We start from the raw sequence: 20,604 nt of genomic DNA, 5'->3' as shown, positions 1-20,604 counted from the left end.
AATCACATTGCTTGGAAATACTTGTCAAGAGCTGAGTTTTCAAATCAGATCTCCCTTCCCTGCATTCAGTGCTCCCTTAACACTGAAATGAATGTCAGTAGGTGAAAGTACAGCAGCTATAAAACCATACTCAGCAACATAAAAAAGATGAGAAAGGGAGATGGGGATAGAAATCACATTTGTTTGCAGCTACAATGAGAATTTATTTCTCAGCTCAAAATTATGTGACATGATAATCTCACTGCCTTCAACAATAAGACTCCTGTACTTACAAACAGGTGAATGCTTAACTGCACAACATATAGGTAAGATACTAGAAACTAAGAAGTTGATTTCCAAAGCAATGGATGAACACAAAGAAGCATGTAAAACTTTTTTCCCCTTACTGAGCTTCAGGTTATGGAGTTTTATGACTGCCAATACTACCTCTTGATAACATCCATATCTCAGTAAGTAAAACCACAGAATCAGTGCTGGTCAGTTGAGGCTCCTTAGCAGAGTAGTGTTAAATTTAAAGTCAGATTGAATTTTCCAGCCTGGTGAATATGGAGAAGCTAAGTGTTCAGCATTATTATTGTTGCATCACTCTTCTACACCTAAAAACTAAAGGGAGGGGAAAAGCTTTTATAAAAAAAAACATGTTTTGATCATATCTGTCATGGTAGGAAAAGCATCTTCCTCTACTCACATCCTGTTTATCAGTCTTTAAGTGTCAAGTTTAAATATGAAACAAGTGAAAGTGTAGTGAATATATTTCATTATTTTAAGTTTTAAGGAACATAAATCCCAGTATCTTAGATTGTTTTTTATATTTTATGGAGAAGGAGACAAACAACCACAGACTTCTCAACAACGTAAACTACGGAGGTATGCAAATATAACATCGTAGATAATTATATAACACTATCCTACTGTAAATTTGGTACAGATGGGTATGAGGATTTACTATAAGCTAAATATTGAGAGTTTGATGCATGCAAAAAGAAGCCATCTGCTGACAGAAAGATTTTTTTAGACAGTATCAGGATCACATTCAGCAATGACATTTTTTCTCATTCGTTTCTGCATCCTTCTCTACATACATTAATAAGCAGCTTTTGTTTCATCCCCTTTGTCTTCTGCCCCAATGACTCAGATCTTACCATGTCCAATGACACCAATCCAAACGCAAAAGTATGGATTGTACTTAGACCTAATTTCCTGAACTATGAGTAGTGTTACGATCTCATGTCATCTCAATGGACTATAAATTGAGGAGCTTGATCTTCAGATCTCTACTCTACCACTAGCATTCCTCCACAATGTCAGGCAAACTGCTTAAGCTCTTTGTTCTGTTGTTTCCCTATCTATAAGGCTTTTTGAGGTTTAGAGGTGAAAGAAGCAACTACTGCAGCTGAACTCCAAGGCAGACTGGTGATCCTATGTTACAGGGTGGTGTGTCCTGTAAGAAGCAAACATTTCCAGAACTAAAGAAACAGACAGTGATTCTTAAGAGAATCAACCAGCAGTTAAGAAGATTTGGGTCTCTAAGCAGGGATTTTCTACACAAAAGGAGTATGTACAAACAAGACTAGCGCTCAAACAGGACGGACTACATAGCGTGTTTCAGTTATTAAAGGCTTACTCTGTTTCTTTTTCTATACTTCTAATGACTCTTGACATCAAGGATGGAGCTGTAACACCTGTCTACGTTAAGGAATGGATTGGAAAGTACCTTAGAACTTCAGAGCTTGCCTCCATAGATACATTCTCTACTGTGGCACAAAAACCTCAAACAAATTAAAACCAGACCAGGGAGTGATTAGGAAATGTCCAGGCTAGTACTAATGGAAAGACAGCAGGAGGGCTCTAGTTCCAGCTCACACACCTAGATGACTGCACCACACAGTGGTTACTGTGGCCTAGAAGCCGCATTGAACATAGAACCATTTCCTTTTAAACATTTATGATCAGGGACTAGCCCTTCTCTGCATGACATTTAAAAAAATGGGAAAGGATAAAGCACGAGAATGGCTAAGTAGCTTTTTAAAGAAAATCATGAACAGAAAGAAAACTTGTGACTGCACGCAGAGCCGCAAGGAGGGAAAATGAAAATCCAGTGCTTCAGTAATGGCTGAAATAAGTTTCCAAATAAAACCTTCAATGCAAGTGACAGTCTCCCAATAATTGTTGTGAATGTGTTCAGACAAGAAAACATTCTGACCATAGCCTGAAAAGTAATTGTCCTTGTAAGCAGGGTAAATGAAATGATGAAAGTTTATAGACTGGTTTGTTTTGGTGGTGGACCTTCCCTTCCTTATACATTACTGAACTACTATTATTTGAAAATCTTGATGCCGGTCAAGTCATCTGCATCTGGTATATAGTTTATAACTTTGGGGTACATCTGAATCCATTGAGATAAAAGAGGAATTTTTAAGGAAACAAAAGCCAGTGAAAGGTTGTGCTGCTGTGTGTGGACTTTGGGAAGGGAAGGGAACTGAAGTGTTTTTCACTCTGCCCATCAGATCTAGTAGTGACTGGCAAATGTAATTATTATTTGATGCAATTTTTCTACTTGAGCAGATGGCCAGCTCCCTAGATACTACTTCAGTGACGTCTTGCTAGAAAGACAACAAATAAATTATGGTAGTTACCCTGATCGGATGCTTCCAACTCCCCTGAAACATGAGTGGAAAGGCTCGGCCCACGAAGGGAAAGGTATCATTCTTGGTAAGAGACAGGCCACAGGACTTGGCCTGCCACCATAGAGCGTGCCACCTAGCAACACGCCAGCTGCAGTTCTTCTAGAGCAAGAGAGAGGCCAAGGCAACACAGCGCTAGTGCTTGCACTGGGAAGATACTGCAGAAGTCTATGTGAGTCTACCGCATCAGTTATGTGAGACTTGACAGGCTGCAGGTTCAGAGGTCTGCAAACTACTAGCATCCACTCATTAGAACAAGCAGAATTATAGATTGATAAGACAGGACAGAAATAGTTCAACATGCCTAGTGCTTCCTCTTCCTACAATAGCAGATTCTGCTGTAAAGACCTCTGATCCTTAAACCTTTAGAAAACAGACATACGGATGGGTTTAATTTATATGGGGGAATAAATATAAAATGTTGCAACTTGCACAACAAAGAGACACTACAAACTCCTCCTTCATCTTTTTCCCTCTTCTGGAAGATGTGTCTCCAGTCAGTGAAAATATCAGATGGCAATTGCAAATAAGGCCCTGAACAACTTTACAGTGGCTTCAGTAAAAGTATGCTCCCTTAAGAAGAGAAGGAAAGGTTTCTTTCATTCTAAATGTTAATTCTCATTTAAAGCTCCCCCACATCTCTCACCTATGAGTGAATGTATTTCACACGGGTAAGCTTAGCAAAGAATCACAGCCTTTTACTGGAAGTTGTATTTCATGAAACAAGACCAAAAATGTCAACAGCGAACATGTTGAAGAGGTGCCATTTGACAATATTCCTTTGAACTCATTTGACCAAGGCTATTGTTTGGAGTTTAAAAAAAAAAAAATCACACCTGTGTGCAGACAGATAGGCTCTGTTTATCTGGTAAGAACAAGGTGCGGAGACTTGTGCAATAGATAATTAATCTCTATTGCTATCTATAGTTTCATTGTTAACACTGTCTCGGTTGAAGTGTGAAAATATGTTCACACTTTTGAAAATGGGCGATTAACTAATCAAATGACAATATGAATGTTAGAAACAGAAATGACTGCAATCCAACACTACTTATGACTATATTTTTATTTTTAATTTTATAAGTAAAACATTATCTCAAGCATCCTTCAAGACTATAAAGAATAATCAGTGCAGAAATTGTGACCACCATCATCAGTCTGTTTTCACTAGAGCACCCAGTATTTTACCCTCAGGGAATTAATTGCAGGGAACATTTTCCTTTTATAGACAGGTTCCAAGAGACTGTAACAGACAGATGACATAAGCAGCACTAAATAACCAGGGGCAGATACTAGTAAGCAGTAGCCACTGTCCCATTAAGGCCCTGTTAAGTAAAAGTTGTGTATATTAAGTACTACTGGTCTTACATCAACGCCCCAGGACACGTCCCAATTAAGCAAGTTTTCTAGATAAGTATGTCAGTTAAATGAAGCATACAGTACTAACTTGTATCGAAGTGCTACACAGCAAAAGCCCCACACATTTCAGCATAACTTCACAGGGCTGCAGAACTTGTGCAAGATTCATATTAAAAAAGATTTGACTAAACACAAATTACATACTCCAGATGTCATTTCAAAACTCTCTCCTGGGATAAGATGCAAGTTAGACCTCATGTTTAAGGAAGACCCACTTTGCACTTTTTTTTCTTTTTTTAATGAAACCATCCCTCTATACTCTTGGATGCTCCTACAGGATGGAGTTCACGTAACAGGCACTTCCACATTAATGAAGGAAGTAAATCTATCTTTTCTCTCTATATAGGCTGACGATCTTATTAACATCTAGACTGCATATAAAAGCATGCAGAACATGCATTTACAAAGTGTTTAGCTTTTTTATCTATGCTACTAAAATTCTTGATACAGCTTTTAACACTTCACATCTCTAACACCGTAACCTCCTCTTTTCTGGTTGTGAAAATTGTTCTGTTTACATTCATTCAAACTGCTATAAGAAAATAATTTTCTTGTGTCACTGAGTCAGCCACTGTACCACCTCCTGGGATCACTGCACTGACTCCCAAGTCAGACACAAGCTATTTAGCGTAACTTAAAGCCCTTTGTGGACAGTTTCTGTCTTACTTATGCCATTCCTGCTCCGCATAACGTCAGTCTCATTTCTTATCTGTCAAGATAACACTTTCTCTGATACTTTTTCATTTCAACACTTCCTAATAGCCCCAAATAGCATGAGAATATTATCAGACCCACATCTGCATATGCCCTCACTCAAAAACTATTTCTGCCCCTCAAATCTCCAGAACAAAGTTTTTCTATCCATTTTTTCCTTTGTATTTGTTTTTATTTCCCCAAGATGCCTCTTACTCCCTTGCAGTTCTTAGCATTCTTCATTCTTGTCTGTCAGATGTGAAAACAAGGCTTGCAGAAACATCCTGTTTCTGCTTTCCAGGCCTGTTACTGGAAGAAGAAGCAGGAGAGGACAACTTGAGTTACAAAGTTGTTGGACTTTTCTTTTTCTATTTACTGGCTTCATCAAAGAACCAAAATATTACTTCAAAGCACAGTTCTGTCTAGCCTAGTATCCTGCCCCTGAAAACGATCAAATTAACACAACAATAGACAGAGCTGACATATAAGTTCAAAGATCTTCATCTTAAATAAAAGAAATCTTCACAGTTCTGATTCTGCAGGGCATATATGAACACCAGTAGCCAAGAGTTTAAGAGCAGCAAAAATTACTAACTTCAATTATTTCTTTTTTTTTTTTTTTAATTCAACTTACTGTTGTTAAGTATACATTCTCCTTTTTGGTTCTCATGCTGAAAGCTTCTTTTTGTATCATGTGTTTTCTTGTATTTTCTCATTGCGTATGTATAATAACTCTTTGCAGATTGGCTGGTATCTTTTTTTTTTAACACTCTCTTACATTCATTGCGGAAGTGGCATAGTCCAAAACTCCTTAATAAAACAAATACAAATAAATTGATAAGTTGCATTTTCACAGCCCTGTTCAATTAAAATTCTCAAATCAGTGTATAAACATTAACTGAAGTGGTATAGTTTAAAGTTACAGAAACCAATTGGAATATCCACATTTTACTCTAAGGAATGAGATCAAACTTGTGGACTAAAAAAAAAAAAAAAGCATGAAGACACTTAATGCTCTAGATCAGTAAGGCCAAAAGCATTCATGTGGAAGACTTTGCCTACATCACGCTCTACTAATTTCTGTGAACGTATCAGCACGAAGAACTTGGCTCTTAGTGTGGCCTCAAGTTGAAACAATCCATTTTCAAATAAAGGGACTGAATTTTCATATGGGGAAAATAATGTAAATCTGGGAAAAAACTGTGGACTTGAAACTCATACGTTTAATGAAAATTCATTTCAAGAATAAATAACTTCGTAATTGTGATCAAAATCCCTCCTACTGATTTTTTCTAGACTGCTTATTGTTATCTTCCAGATGCATACAAGGTCTGTCTGGCATTTGGGGAAGGCTCCTGGACTTCCCACTTCCCTGAGAATGTAATGTTTAAAGCTCACCTTTCCACTGAACAGGAAGTAGCAATGCAGGATAACAGAGGAAATGCTGTATTTAGAAGAATTTTTGCAGCCTCGTGTAAGACGCTACTGCATGAAATGACTAATTTTCCATACCACCTGTCAGTCTAAAATGTTGAAGATAGGAAAAGAGGGTAGGCTCTTTGAAAATTCTGGATTGTATTTGTTAAAATAAGTCCTGAGTTTCAGCTATGTCTCCTTGTTTTTAATGTCTCTTAATTTCTGGAGAATCATGTTCTCAGCTTTTTAAATGTATGGTAATTTCTCTCTGTTTTTTTTTATTCCATGTTTTGTTTCCAGAAGTGGTCAGCCTTGCCTCATGTCACTAATAACTAAAGAAAGACTGGTCAAATATACTACAGTCTCATAAATAAAAGATACCACCAGAATTACTCCTTTGCCATTAAAGTATACTTCACTTATGTCTCAATGCGTACTTACACAGGCAGACCAAAAGGACATGCAGATAAATTAGTCATTGTGCTGGTTTTGGCTGGGATAGAGTTAATTTTCTTCACAGTAGCTGGTATGGGGCTATGTTTTGGATTTGTGCTGGAAACAGTGCTGATAATTCAGGGATGTTTTAGTTACTGCTGAGCAGTGCTTACACAGAGTCAAGGCCTTTCCTGCTCCTCACCCCACCCCACCAGCGAGTAGGCTGGGGGTGCACAAGAAGCTGGGAGGGGACACAGCTGGGACAGCTGACCCCAGCTGACCAAAGGGATATTCCATACTGTAGGACATCATGCTCAGCAATATAAAGCTGGGGGAAGAAGGAGGAAGGGGGGGGGGGCATTTGGAGTGATGGCGCTTTTCTTCCCAAGTAACCGTTATGCGTGATGGAGCCCTGCTTTCCTGGAGAGGGCTGAACACCTGCCTGCCGATGGGAAGTGGTGAATAAATTCCTTGTTTTGCTTTGCTTGTGCACGGGGCTTTTGCTTTACCTATTAAACTGCCTTTATCTCAGCCCATGAGTTTTCTCACTTTTACTCTTCCAATTCTTTCCCTCATCCCACCGGGGGGGAGTGAGTGAGCAGCTGTGTGGCGCCTAGTTGCTGGCTGGGGTTAAACCACGATAGTAATTTTTAACAGTGTCAGACTTTCAGTGACTCTATCCAAAAAAGCATTTTGTATTCTTTCTATAGACCTCCTAATTTGTATAAAAGTTTTTCATGAGCAACCACACTGTTATTCAAATTTTGCCTTAAAACCTGCATCTTTTTAATAACTGGGCAGCTAATAGCCCATATTCATTCCTCTATAGCATATTAAAACCATCTGTTTGACCTTTTGATTGCTAGCATTTATTACGCAATGTTTTACATGGCAAGGTCCTTTTCTTATGTACGCAATGCTTGAAAAAAATGACAGGATGTTGACAAAATGTCAGATGGAGATACTTGAAACACTTGATGCTGAACTGCACAAATACAGGTAAAAAAATGTAAGCTGTAACTGAGGTATGGAGTAACCCAACTGCTGCATTTCACTAGGCTGACCACCATGCCAACAGAAGCTTCCGTAGTAATATTTTGCCCGAGTTTCTGGTGGGACACTAAATTTCCTGATGCCTCCATCACCTGAACACCTGTTGCAGGAACGTGGTCCCAGACACATACAGAGACAGGAGAGAAGGTCTCTTGCCCATACACTGGGAAGCCCTTTTTAAAGGGCACAAACCAACTCATCGATAAAAATGGCCACCATTGTAATTCTCCTCCACTTCAAGCCCTTGCTGTGGAAGCCTCGGACACCCCAAGGGCTCCCTCGGCCGGAGGCTGCAACACCCCGGCCTGCAGTCCTGTCAGGTGCTGCACCCACACAGAAGTCTGCCTGCGGCTCCCCGGGGAAGCTGGTGTTCTCTGTATCCGGGCCTGCGGGGACCCCTCAGTGACTCCCAGAGACTGAGCCCACCCACGCTCCCTCAGCCCCGTTCACCGCACCTTGCCCCGGCGGCGGGACCACGGTGCTCAAGTACGGAATGGCGGCTGCCGCCAGCTCCGCCATGACGCCCCACCACCGCCCACCTGCCCAACCCATCACAGGGCGCATGCGCTCAGACTTCCCCACCCCCTCCCCGCGGCGCAGCTGGCGCATGCGCCTTGACCCTCCACCCCCCTCCTCCGCTTTCCAGGCCCTTCGCCTTACGCGCGCCCGCCCCCGCTCTCTGCCCGGTGCGGGGAAGAGGGGGTGGGGCTCGGCTGCGCCGCGCCTGCGCGGCAGGGGGCAGGGGCTGGCTGCGCAGTGTGCGCAGCTGCCGCCGTAGCGTGGAGCCGCAGATGGAGCCTCCCCCTGGCGCCGCAGGTAGGGGCGGCCGCCGCACGCGCGGCGGCTCGCACGTGCCGTGAGGGGGAGGGGGAGTGGAAGGGGGAGGGGGGCGGCGGCGGCGGCGGCGGCGGCGGTGGTGGCGGCGGAACGCCCCCTCTCCTCCTCCCCCTCCCTCCCCCCCCCCCCCCCCCCCCCCGCTGCCGCCTCGGCCCGCCGCCGCCGCCCGCCTCGCCAGGGCTTCCTGTGGGAAATCCCCGTCGTTTTCCGCTGCCCCTTCTCACACGCCGGCGAGGAGAGCGGGCTGGGCTGCACCGCCGGCGGGTGCTGGGAAGGGGCTCGGTCCGCTCTCCGCGAGCCTCGGCGGGCTGGGGCTGCCCCGCCGTCCGCAGCGGGCTCCCGGCGCCCTCCTCCCTCTAGCCGCGGACGTGACCTCCAACGGCAAAGGCGCGGAGCGCGGCCCTGCGGGGCGCGGTGCCCGGCCTCGCCTCAGCGGCGGCGCGGGCTACTCCGGGGCGTCGAGGTGCCCGCGAGGCCTTGCCGCCCGGCCTGCTGTAGCCTCCCTGGCTGTGTAACAAACGTGAAGGCAAAATACCAAGGTTACGTTGTCCTCGGCTTCGTGTTACCAAGATCTTGTCTAAACAGTTACAGCCACGTATCCCTAGAGGTAAATTTAAGCCCGTGTACTTACGCCTGTGTAATGGTGACTCATCCACCCTGTTCCTGAGGCAGGTGCTTTCGGCTGGGTACGTTGGTGTTAAAAAGGCCAATCCCCCAGCAGAACGAACCCAGCGAGGCGTTGGTATGCTTCAGCTAACGCAAGGTGTTGAGACACCTGTAATTGGTGGTGAACTGCAGCGGTTGTGACTGTGCACCTTGGTCCATGCAGCCTGTGGCGGCTTCTTCAAAAGCTGAAGGGTGCCGGCCACGGCCAGGCTCTCAGTTTCTGATGGAAACCTGTCCTGGGCCTGGCTCTCCAGGCCCTGCAAACAAGGCATTTGTAGAGTCATCAAGTTCTGGTTTTGTTGATTGTATCATCTAAGCATTGATCTGTTATTAAATTAAGAAAATGTTATAAAACTTACCGCTGCATTTCAAGTGGTGGTTGTTCATCTACAGTGTAATTTTGCTTCCCAGTTGTCCTTTGGAAAAAGTCTAGGTATTACACTAGCTTAATTCAAGCTATTGTGTGTTCAGGGTATAGCAGAAAGGATGACTCCAAACAATGAAGTTCCTCAGCATTCTGCTTCCCTATTTATGTCTATAATGACATTTTATGTCCCTCCTAATCCATGTTGTAGTTGTATGTTAGCTATGGTAGGACTACTGAGGATGTACTTTGGGTACATGCTATGTGACACCAATACTGAGATTCATCTGTTGAACAGTGGCATTGCTTACTGACACTTCTCTAAATCTGCTACCTTGTTATCCAGTATCTTTTGCATACCTCCCTGCCACCATCAGTCCCTGGCTGTTACGGCTATGTTGAAAACCTCAGAACATGAACTAAAAGCGGAGATGTCTAAGTGAGGTTATAGAGAAACTGGAACAATAGCTGCAAGAGGTGTGAGCTGCCCTGTTCATATCAGTAAGGTGTTAACTCAGATACCCTGGTGCAGTAGTTTTTAATGTCATCGTTGTTAACTGCTTCTTGGCTCGCATACGAGAAAAAAGAGGGAGAATCACAGTTTAGTAAATTGTTACTGTGACTGATGCTTCGTTTTATGGTCACAAAAGACACAGATATTCTCATGGCTTTGCCAGGCAGTAGGGAGTGAATATCAAGGAGTCCTCTGAAGCTCTGAATGTAGAACCTGTGAATTATGTTGTGATTTGTATGGGAGGAGTTTTTTGACAGCCACGGTTTGGGAAGGAACTGTGGCTGTGTCATTAGGTGATTGCATCCAGTAAATAAATTGGTAGATAAATCCATTGACAAAATTTTATCTTACACTATTTAGTTTTATCCTTCTTCAGAATGAATGTGCTGCAGCCCAGCACTGAAGTTGATTTTTGTATGCAGCACTTCCAAAACTCTGTAGGGTGCTGTTTGCAGTAGTAGAGGTCATGGGTTACTAGGAAGTTCATTTTCTGTTTAATGTGCATTTGGTTATAGCTGTCATTTTCAGATGGTGATGTCTGGATCCCTAGTTGAAGATTCACAAAAGTGTAAAGAGAAAAGTAGGGTCGTTGACAGTAGCTTAGATATACCGTACAGGTTTTGGTACCTATCCTAGGCATTTTTTGGGGTCTTAAAAACAGAGGGGTTGAAGACTGATTTCATAATTTTCCTAACCTACTTAAAATGTCTATTTCTTACTGTCATGTGGAAATCTAGGTTGTTAAATACAGCAGCGGTATATCAGGGGAAGGAGACACTTGGTCTTGCAGAATGGTTGTGACTTATTTCAAAGTGTCATGGGAAGTAAGACAGAGCTAGAAGAATATACTGAAAGGAATGAAATTATAGCTTCAAAAGATAGAAAGGAAAAAATAATGGGAGATAAAGCAATGTTGAATTTAAAGGGCAAAAATATATCAGTAAAAGGGAGAACAGTTTTAGCTTTTAATTAAACTTCTTTTCGATAATCTTTGTGATGAAGAGCATAAGTTGCCACCATCAAGAAGGGAGTTGAATGATAATGACCTTTTTGATATTACTAGTGCCTTTGACCTGTATTGGGAACATGAAGGGAGAAGATAATTGTGATTTCCTGAAGTTGTTTGACACCACATTTTAAAGAACTGTTCTGGGAAAAGAACTAAAAAATAAAAGATATATTGGGATGCTCCAATGAGTTTTATAATACTGAATGGTTTGAAAGGATTCTTTAGAGTTTAAAATCCAGAATAACATCTGCATTCCTTGTGTTAATGTAACCAAAAGGCTTTCAGCCGTCTTTTCGTGTCAGAACACCTCAAGCTCTACAACCTTTGAAAACACCGGTGTGTTTTGATCATATACATGATGTTAGTTTCTAAGATCTTCGTTCATTTGTATTATATGTACTGATTGTTCTTTAAATAAATAGGTACAGAAATCAAAGGTAGGCATTGTTTTTTCTTGTCTCTTAATCCTCACTTCCAGTTAAAAAAAAAAAAAAAGCAGGAAGAATGGTATTTGGTTCTGTTATTCAAAAGCCTTTGTATTGGGTCTGGCTGAGATGGGAGTTAATTTTCCCCATAGCAGCCCTCATAGTGCTGTGCTCTGTATTGGCAGCTAGAAAGGTGTTGATAACACACCAGTGTTTTGGCTACTGCTGAGCAGCACTCACACAGCATCAAGGCTGTCTCTCCAACATTTCCCCCCCTCACCAGTAGGCTGGGGGTGGGCAGGATCTTGGGAGGGGACATAGCCAGGACAGCTGACCCAAACTGACCAAAGGGATATTCCATACCATAGGATGTCTGCTCAGCAATAAAAGCTAGGAGAAAGGCGGAGGAAGAAGGGGCATTTGTTATTTACGTTTGTCTTCTGGAGCAACTGCTACGTGTACTGAAGCCCTGCTTCCCAGGAAGTGGCCGGACATCACCTGCTGATGGGAAGTAGAGGATAAAATCTTTTGTTTTCCTTTGCTTTTGCATGCGACCTTTGCTTTTGCTTTATTAAACTGTCCTTATCTTGACCCATGAGCCTCTTGTTATATTTTCTCTCCCCTGTCCCGTTGAGGAGGGGGAGTGATAGAGCGGCTTTGGTGGGCACCTGGCATCCAGCCAGGGTCAACCCACCGCAGTCCTTTTTGGTGCCCGAACAGGGACATGAAGAATTCAAGATAAGGATAGTAATTGGGAGAGGTAACAGGCAAAACATGGACTGAATACAGCTAGAGAGTGAAGAGCAGAATGATTGTGGGGAATTTATGTTGTAATTGTGGTGAAGGGACGAGGGGTGGATTATGTGTAAATTGTCCACTTTTGTTTGGTGTTGTGATGATGGCAATTTGGTTTTGGTGTGGGGAATTCTTTTTGTTGATGTGAGTGAAGCTTGTGTGATGAATGTGGATTTTAATAATAATTCTTGAATATGTGATTCACAGAGGCAGGGGGTGGAATGTATTGGGTTTGCATGGCAGTGTTTTGGTAGCAGGGGGGCTACAGGGGTGGCTTCTGTGAGAAGCTGCTAGAAGCTTCCCTGATGTCCAATAGAGCCAATGCCAGTTGGCTCCAAGATGGACCCGCCACTGGCCAAGGCCGAGCCCGTTGGTGCCGGTGGTAGTGCCTCTGATAACATATTTAAGAAGGGGAAAAAACACTGCGCAGCAGAAACTGCAGCTGAAGAGAGGAGTGAGAATATGTGAGAGAAACAACTTTGCAGACACCAAGGTCAGTGAAGAAGGAGGAGGAGGAGCTGCTCCAGGTGCCGGAGCAGAGATTCCCCTGCAGCCCATGGAGGTCCATGGTGGAGCAGATATCCACCTGCAGCCCATGGAGGACCCCGCACTGGATTAGGTGGATACCTGAAGGAGGCTGTGACCCCGTGGGAGGGCTGCGCTGGAGCAGGCTCCTGGCAGGAACTGTGGACACACGGAGAGAGGAGCCCACTACACTCCAGCTGAAAAAGAGATACTAGCAGCATATGAGGGGGCTTGAGCCGCTTCAGAAGTTGTTGGTACAGAAGCATATCTCCTCTTAGCACTGCAATTGCCCGTGCTACGCTGGATGTTCAGCGGAAACATCCCCTCTACACATCACGCAACTAGCGCTACATGGAGTAAGTGGGTAGCGTTGATCATGCAACGAGCTTGATTGGGGAAACCCAACCACCCAGGAATCCTGGAAGACATCATGGACTGGCCAGAAGGCAGAGATTTTGGAGCACTGCCTGAGGAGGTGGCTTGTGCCCAAGAGGCACCACCATACAATGAGTTATCAGAAGATGAAAGGCACTACGCTTTGTTTACTGATGAATCCTGTCGTGTGGTAGGAAACCATTGGAAATGGAAAGCTGCTGTGTAGTCCCACACGACAAGTCATTGAGGCCAGTGAAGGAGAAGGTGAGTCAAGTCACTTTGCAGAAGTGAAAGCCATCCAACTAGCCCTAGAGATTGCTGAACGAGAAAAGTGGCCAGTACTCTGTCTCTATACTGACTCCTGGATGGTGGCTAATGCCCTATGGGGGTGGCTACAGTAGTGGAAGAAGACCAGTTGGCAGCACAGGGGTAAACCCAGCTGGGCTGCTGCATTGTGGCAGGACATTGCTGCCCGGGTAGAAAACATGGCTCTAAAGGTACGTCATGTAGATGCTCACATGCCCAAAAGCCGTGCCACCGAAGAACATCGGAACAATGAACAGGTAGACAAGGCTGCCAAAATTGAAGTAGCTCAGGTGGACCTGGACTGGGAGCGTAAGGGTGAGCTATTTGTAGCTCAATGGGCCCATGAAACATCAGGACGTCTAGGGAGAGATGCAACATACAGATGGGCTCGTGATTGAGGGGAGGACCTGACTATGGAGCCCATCACACAGGTCACTCATGAATGTGAAACGTGCTGCCATAAAGTGAGCCACTCGAGTAAAATCTCTCTGGAATAGAGGGTGGTGGCTGGGTTTTTGATATGGCGAGGCCTGGCAAATTGACTGTATTGGACCACTGCCATGAACATGCGAAGGCAAGTGCTACATACTCACCATGGTGGAAGCAACTACTGGTTGGCTAGAAGCATACCCTGTAAACCATGCCACTGCCCGAAACACCATCTTAGGCCTTGAAAGCCAAATTTTGTGGTGACATGGTACCCCAGAAAGAATTGATTCAGACAATGGGGCTCATTTCTGAAATAACCTCATAAACTCCTGGGCAAAGAAACATGGCATTGAGTGGGTGTATCATGTTCCCTGTCACCCACAAGCCTCTGGAAAGATTGAGAGATACAATGGACTGTTAAAGACTATGTTGAGAGCACTGGGCAATGGAGCATGGAAACACTGGGATACAAATTTAGCAGAAGCTGCTTGGCTGGTTAACACCAGAGGATCTGCTAACCGTCCTGGTCCTCCCCAAACAAAACCCCTACATACTGTGAGAGGAGATAAGGTCCCCATAGTGCACATAGGGAACTGGCTGGCAAAGGTGGTGTGGATTGCTCCTCCCATGGGAAAACGCAAACCCATTCGTGGGATTGTCTTTGCTCAAGGACCTGGGTGCACTTGATGGGTAATGCGGAAGGATGGAGAGACCCAGTGTGTGCCTTAAGGAGGTTTAACCTTGCGGGAAAAATAATCTGTGATGTGAGTTGTATGTTGTAGGAAGTAACGTAGCAGGAATGACCTGAACTGACGACAAGTGAGTTTCGCAAGGAACCAGACAAGTGCAACGATGACCCAAACCAAGCCGGTGTTGGTGCCCAACAATCGAACATACTGCTTCTCCTGTCCTGAACACCCATCTTGACAGATGGGGCCCAAGTCATAGACTGTGAACATCTGGAGGAGTGGAAGAAGCCCATGGAATAGGAGAGTAATATCTCTCTATTAAAGGACAGGGGATAGTAGTTAATGAGAATGTATAAATCTACGTGTTGGGTATAAAGATGGTTTAAGTGTGTAGTTTAAGTTCTAAGTGTTGGTAAGAAGGGATTTCAGTAATGACAATTAAATACAATGGAATGGTTAGAAGATAAATATATATGTGTATTAAATTATGTGGGACCTGAGCATGACGCAAATGGTATGGAATAAGGGGTGGAGATGGTATTGGGTCTGGCTGAGATGGAGTTAATTTTCCCCATAGCAGCCCTCATAGTGCTGTGCTCTGTATTGGCAGCTAGAAAGGTGTTGATAACACACCAGTGTTTTGGCTACTGCTGAGCAGCGCTCACACAGCATCAAGGCTGTCTCTCCAACATTCCCCCCCCTCACCAGTAGGCTGGGGAAGATCTTGGGAGGGGACATAGCCAGGACAGCTGACCCAAACTGACCAAAGGGATATTCCATACCATAGGACGTCTGCTCAGCAATAAAAGCTAGGAGAAAGGCGGAGGAAGAAGGGGCATTTGTTATTTACGTTTGTCTTCTGGAGCAACTGCTACGTGTACTAAAGCCCTGCTTCCCAGGAAGTGGCCGGACATCACCTGCTGATGGGAAGTAGAGAATAAAATCTTTTGTTTTCCTTTGCTTTTGCATGTGACCTTTGCTTTTGCTTTATTAAGCTGTCCTTATCTTGACCCATGAGCCTCTTGTTATATTTTCTCTCCCCTGTCCCGTTGAGGAGGGGGAGTGATAGAGCGGCTTTGGTGGGCACCTGGCATCCAGCCAGGGTCAACCCACCACAGCCTTGCTCTTAATTTGTGTGTGGTGTTAGTTATTTGGAATGAAAGGTGTTAATTTTTATCTTGAAAGGAGTGGTTAAGGAGCTAAATATTCAACCCCTCAAGGAGTTTGGGCAGTTTGAAGCTTTTATTTGTGGTTTACATTGTTTTTCTTCACCCCTTATCACACAATTCTGAAAATTAGTAAAGAGGAGTAGATAGTGCTGCAGCCACTGATTAGCATTATTGGGCATGGTGGGAAATGTTAGGTGGTTAGCATCTCCTCTGGTAATACTTGAGGGGTTTCATTGGTTGTTAGATTTTTCCCGCATCCCTTCTTCATCCAGGTGCTGGGTACTTTGCTCTTTCTATGTAGCTTTTACCTGTTACTCATCTCTTGTTTTTGATGCAAATTATTGCACAGTTCTTGGGGTCACTGCTTAGCTCTATTTTACGTGGTCTGTTTGGTTTATGTACTGAGATAGTTTGTGATTTTTGCAGGACCTTTCTCTATTTCTTACTCGAGGTGGAAGTAAGCAGTAAATTCTTGGACAACACTCACTGTTAGTTAGAAAGGGCATAGAAGAAATGGGGTTTGTACTCTTGGGACCGGTTTCAGACAAGAGGCGGTCAAAAGTTTGGGCTTCGCTTAAAAAGTGTGGAACCTTTTGTGTAGGTATCCAGTCATATCTGTGCTGTTACTATATTTTTACCGTCCCAGAAAAACCCCAAAATGTGTATTTGGTTGCTGAAATATTGCTGCATGGTGTCTTTGTTTAAGTGACAGAAAGTTGTGTTGAGGATTTTACATCAGTTACCAAATGAAGCATTCAGAAGATTTACAATGGCAGAATTAAGGCTGTCTGTGCTATTTTAGTCCTTGGCCAGTCCACGGCCCTAGTTGTTACTGACTTTGTGTTTTGTGCATTTTGCTGGAATCCTCATCTACGGTTGTGCAAAGGGTTTTGGGGTGGGGTGGGGTGTTCCCCTTATAGGTCGCTCACACCCTAAGTTTTCCTAACTGGCGGGTCTGTCATACTTGAACAATAGTTCAGGCTAGATGTTAATGAACGTGCATTATTTTCAGTAGTGAATATTAAGCCCTGATTTGTAAATAATTTTCGGGCCCTATAACTGGCTTTGCTGTGTGATCAAGAGTGTAAAAAAATCTCCCTGTGTCAAAAATCACAAGCAACTTCAGGCTTGGCTTTACTTATTACTCACTGGATGTGTGAGCATTTGCAGTCCACATGTAATTAACAAATAAGTGTGCTTTGTTGGGTCTGCTTTTCCTTTTCTTTCTAGATATTACAGACTTGCTGTAATATAGCCATTATTCATTTTTAGCAAACAGGCTTGTCAGTATTCTCGTAATCCAGTACTGCCATATTGCAAGAACATGAGCCCCAAAGCAAAATGTAAGATAACAAACTCAGCCAGTGAAAAAGGTGAAAATTGACTTTGAGGTGATGATAGAATGGTGAGAAGTTAAAGCTTTGGAAATTTTCCCTGGTGTTGTCATCCCTGTACTCTCTCTTAATTTAAAATGATGTCAGTATTAGATAGAAAGATCTCAAAATCTGTGACTTTTTAAATACAAAAAAATTTATTTATATACATTTAAAGAAGAAAAAATGGTTCTGTGTAGAGAAGCTGCACTGATCAGCCTCTTTTGCTTTTAAATCAGGGTTTCAGGATATCATGTATGTTGTTTCACTTGGATTATAACACTTCTGTCACTTCATGTTGTCCTTCTATACTTTAAAACCTTAGTAGAGAGCAAAGTACTTAAGACTCTAGTTCATATGCAGACACCTACGTACAAATGAAATTACCAAACTCAGTAGCGTTTCACGTACGCATAAAGGTCTTTGGTCCTGGTCCGTCATCAGTCAGTTCACACTGGATGTTTTTGACTGATAAAATCCATTACCTTTAACTGGATCCTGAATGTTTTTTGTGGGACTGGGGTTACAAAGCAGTGTGCTGAACCTATTTGTCACTTTGGCCCCATGAACCTCTTGGTGGTAAGGGCACAGGAGCCCCCTCACAGGCTACAGGATTGGGTACTTAAAGTATTAATTACATTGATACATAAAATTACAATTGTAGGAAAAAACCTTAGATTTTAGAAACATATATTTTTTTCCTCCCATGACTTTAATGGGTCTATCTCTAAATTAATTTGTTCCAATGTGTGACTTAGTGTTTTCGAATAGAGGTTTTAAGTAGTTCATAATGTATTCAATGATACAGACTCTTTTGATAACTGTTTTTATGATGCACATGTGCGCAAATGATTTTGCATGAATTAACGTAAGATTGGTAACTTTAAAACAAAGTGGATAAGCTAGGCAGAATAAAGGAGATGAAAGTTTTGAGTTGAATGCATTCTTTTCCTGGAGGAGTAGTAAGCTATAATTATCTTTGCCTATTCAAAACACTGTTACAAGTACACTAAAATAAATCTGAAATGGTTTTTGAAAAAATTTAGCCTCCAGAGCCAATAGTCTGATTGATGAAAGGAATTTTTGCCAATAAGCATGCAATTAACACTGTGCTGCTACTTCTGTTATTAATACAAGTGTACTTTTTCAGTGTAGTTTTATAATTAGCTCATAGGCAGGTGTTTTAAAACGAAACTTTGGGATGAAACAGAGTATTTACAGCACAGAAATAATTTTTACCAAGTCATACGAAAAGCCACTGAATCCCCCAAATTAATGCACTTACAGAACTTAGCTATAAACTTGTTATTCATTCTCCAGCCCATCTTAACTGTAAGTGTTGTTTATACTATGGGTCTGCATATGGAAAAGATGAGAGAATGGCTGGTAAACTCAAGTTTAGTAGGCTCATCACAGATGAAGGCAAGACCTTCCCTTCCAGGAAAAGATCTGTGTTATACTTTTTTAGAGTGGAGATTTTCTTTAAATGGGGTGTAAGTTAAAGAATGGGAATTCTGCATGTGTCGTCTTGTTTTTCTTCCCTTCCACTGTAATAACTATTATTTCTGCTGCTGAAGTTTTCATTAATACTTTTTCAAGTTCTATTTCTTAGCTTAAAAAAGAAAGGCATCTTAGAAATCTATTCACTGACAACTGCTTATCTTTAATGGCAGCTGGTAGGGAAAAAAAATAGTAAAGTGTATTTAAAAACAAAAATGTCCCTCCACATTTCTGAACCAAGGCCCCAAAATAATGAAAGTGATTGTTTTAAAATGTTTATATTTTGAAGAGTATTATATTTTTTAACTTGGATTCTTGAACCTTGACTGAACTTTCTACAGCATTTTTGCTAGTAAGTAACATAACTGATGTCTAAAAGTTGATGTAACTGGGACTTCAAGAAAAACATGAGGTATAACAGTTGCTAGTGAAAATGTTAAAAACTTCCTAAAACTTTCGCTGTTCTTCATATATACTGTGATTCTTACTGAAATAGCTATAATATTTAAAGTACTACTTAGAGCTTTTTTTAAAAAATGTGCATAGATAAACTGAAGCAAGAAGATCCAAATTACAGGTTGTGTAATGAAAAATGCATGTTTCAAAAACTGTTACTGGAATCGCTTGACTCGCTTCCTCTTGGATGCAGAAGGTATGAGGCTTCTGTAAATATCTGGGTAGACAAGTTTTCAAGTTTTTATCAACTTTTCTGAGTAATCTGTGTCCCTGCTACCTGAAGTCGTGAGAGATGAAAGCAGAGCTGTAAACTACCAGCAGGACATAGTGACAAAAGTGACATCCCCACAAGGAGTGGTAGCATTCTAGAATGTGCTGATCTCTCTCTTTAGGAAACATTCAGTAGTTTCACAACACAGATTCTTTGGCTGTAGCCGTATTCACATTTTCAAGGAGCTAGTGACTTAGATGCTGTAACACCTGCAAGCCTGCATTGGGTTTTAATTCTGGCTTGACTTCTGTGTGTATTTTTACAAAATACTTAGTTTTTATTGTTAATTGTATTTAGTCTGCTTTTTGTAACCTTTACTCAATCAGCTTGTGTTCATCCATCTGTCCCTTGTAATTTTTGATGGTACTAGGAAATTTCAACAGAATGTAAAGTAAAAGTAGAATCTCAGAGTATTAAGTTACTCTAACAAACATGCCCGAGTTTTGGCTGGCAGGGGGAGAGGGAAAAGCTGCTGCTAACATTTGTCTGGCCCTCTGGAAGCTGAGAGGGAGCGTGTTCTTGTTGGTTCGATTTGCGGCCAAAGGCCATGATCATCTCAAACAGCCTACCCAGAAGACCAGGCAAAGTGTGTGGAGGATGTGGGTGGGAACCAAAGGTATCAGCTTTCAAATGCAGAAGGTAAACTGTAGGAAAACATATTGCTTGCTTGTCTGGGGATAATTTTATTGATGTTTTGAAGATAAAATAGTAGTAGGTCTATTGTAATGAGATTCTTCTGTAGGGACTAGTCTGCAGCAAATCTGGGATTAGGATAAGAATTACCTTTCTTAGTGCAGAATAGTGAACTTTCAAAAGGGGAAAAAAGTACTTAGTCTAGAAACTGTAATATAGTTGAAAAAAGGCAAAAGGAATTGATGGTTTCGCATCATGGTTGTCTCATGTTTTTTGATGAAGTCTTGCTTCTGAGGTGTTGTTTCTTTGAAAGTTCTTGCCATATATGTTGCTGCAGAGCTGATTAGGTTGGATTGATGATGATCTCCTTGCAAGTGCTTATATATTGATATCAGAAATGCAGTTACTTTGCACGTAAACAAGTTTTTCTAGCTGGTATCCAGTATTGTTAATATTTGTGCCTTATTTTTCTTTAGTATTTTGTATAAATGCTAGAGATACCAACTTCAATAAAGTGTTTTAAGATCCTTGAAGGAAAATCATTGTAATTGTAATGCAATAGATAGTT

General features: G+C 42.3%; 1 protein-coding gene across 1 annotated transcript in view; it reads left to right on the top strand.

Annotated features, from left to right (window-relative positions):
• The first annotated feature begins 8,458 nt into the window (after positions 1-8,458).
• CMC1 (C-X9-C motif containing 1) overlaps positions 8,459-20,604 on the top strand; it is a 50,614-nt gene continuing 38,468 nt past the window's right edge. Inside the window, exon 1 of the mRNA XM_050892665.1 lies at positions 8,459-8,516. Within this exon, the coding sequence (XP_050748622.1) occupies positions 8,492-8,516 (25 nt within the window). The 5' untranslated portion in view covers positions 8,459-8,491. The remainder of the gene's footprint in view (positions 8,517-20,604) is intronic.

This window comes from Gymnogyps californianus, chromosome 2 (genome assembly GCF_018139145.2).
Source record: "Gymnogyps californianus isolate 813 chromosome 2, ASM1813914v2, whole genome shotgun sequence".
In the NCBI taxonomy this organism is placed as follows: Eukaryota; Metazoa; Chordata; class Aves; order Accipitriformes; family Cathartidae; genus Gymnogyps; species Gymnogyps californianus.
The sequence above is the reverse complement of the archived record's forward strand: the minus strand, read 5'-3'. Positions and strand labels throughout refer to the sequence as shown.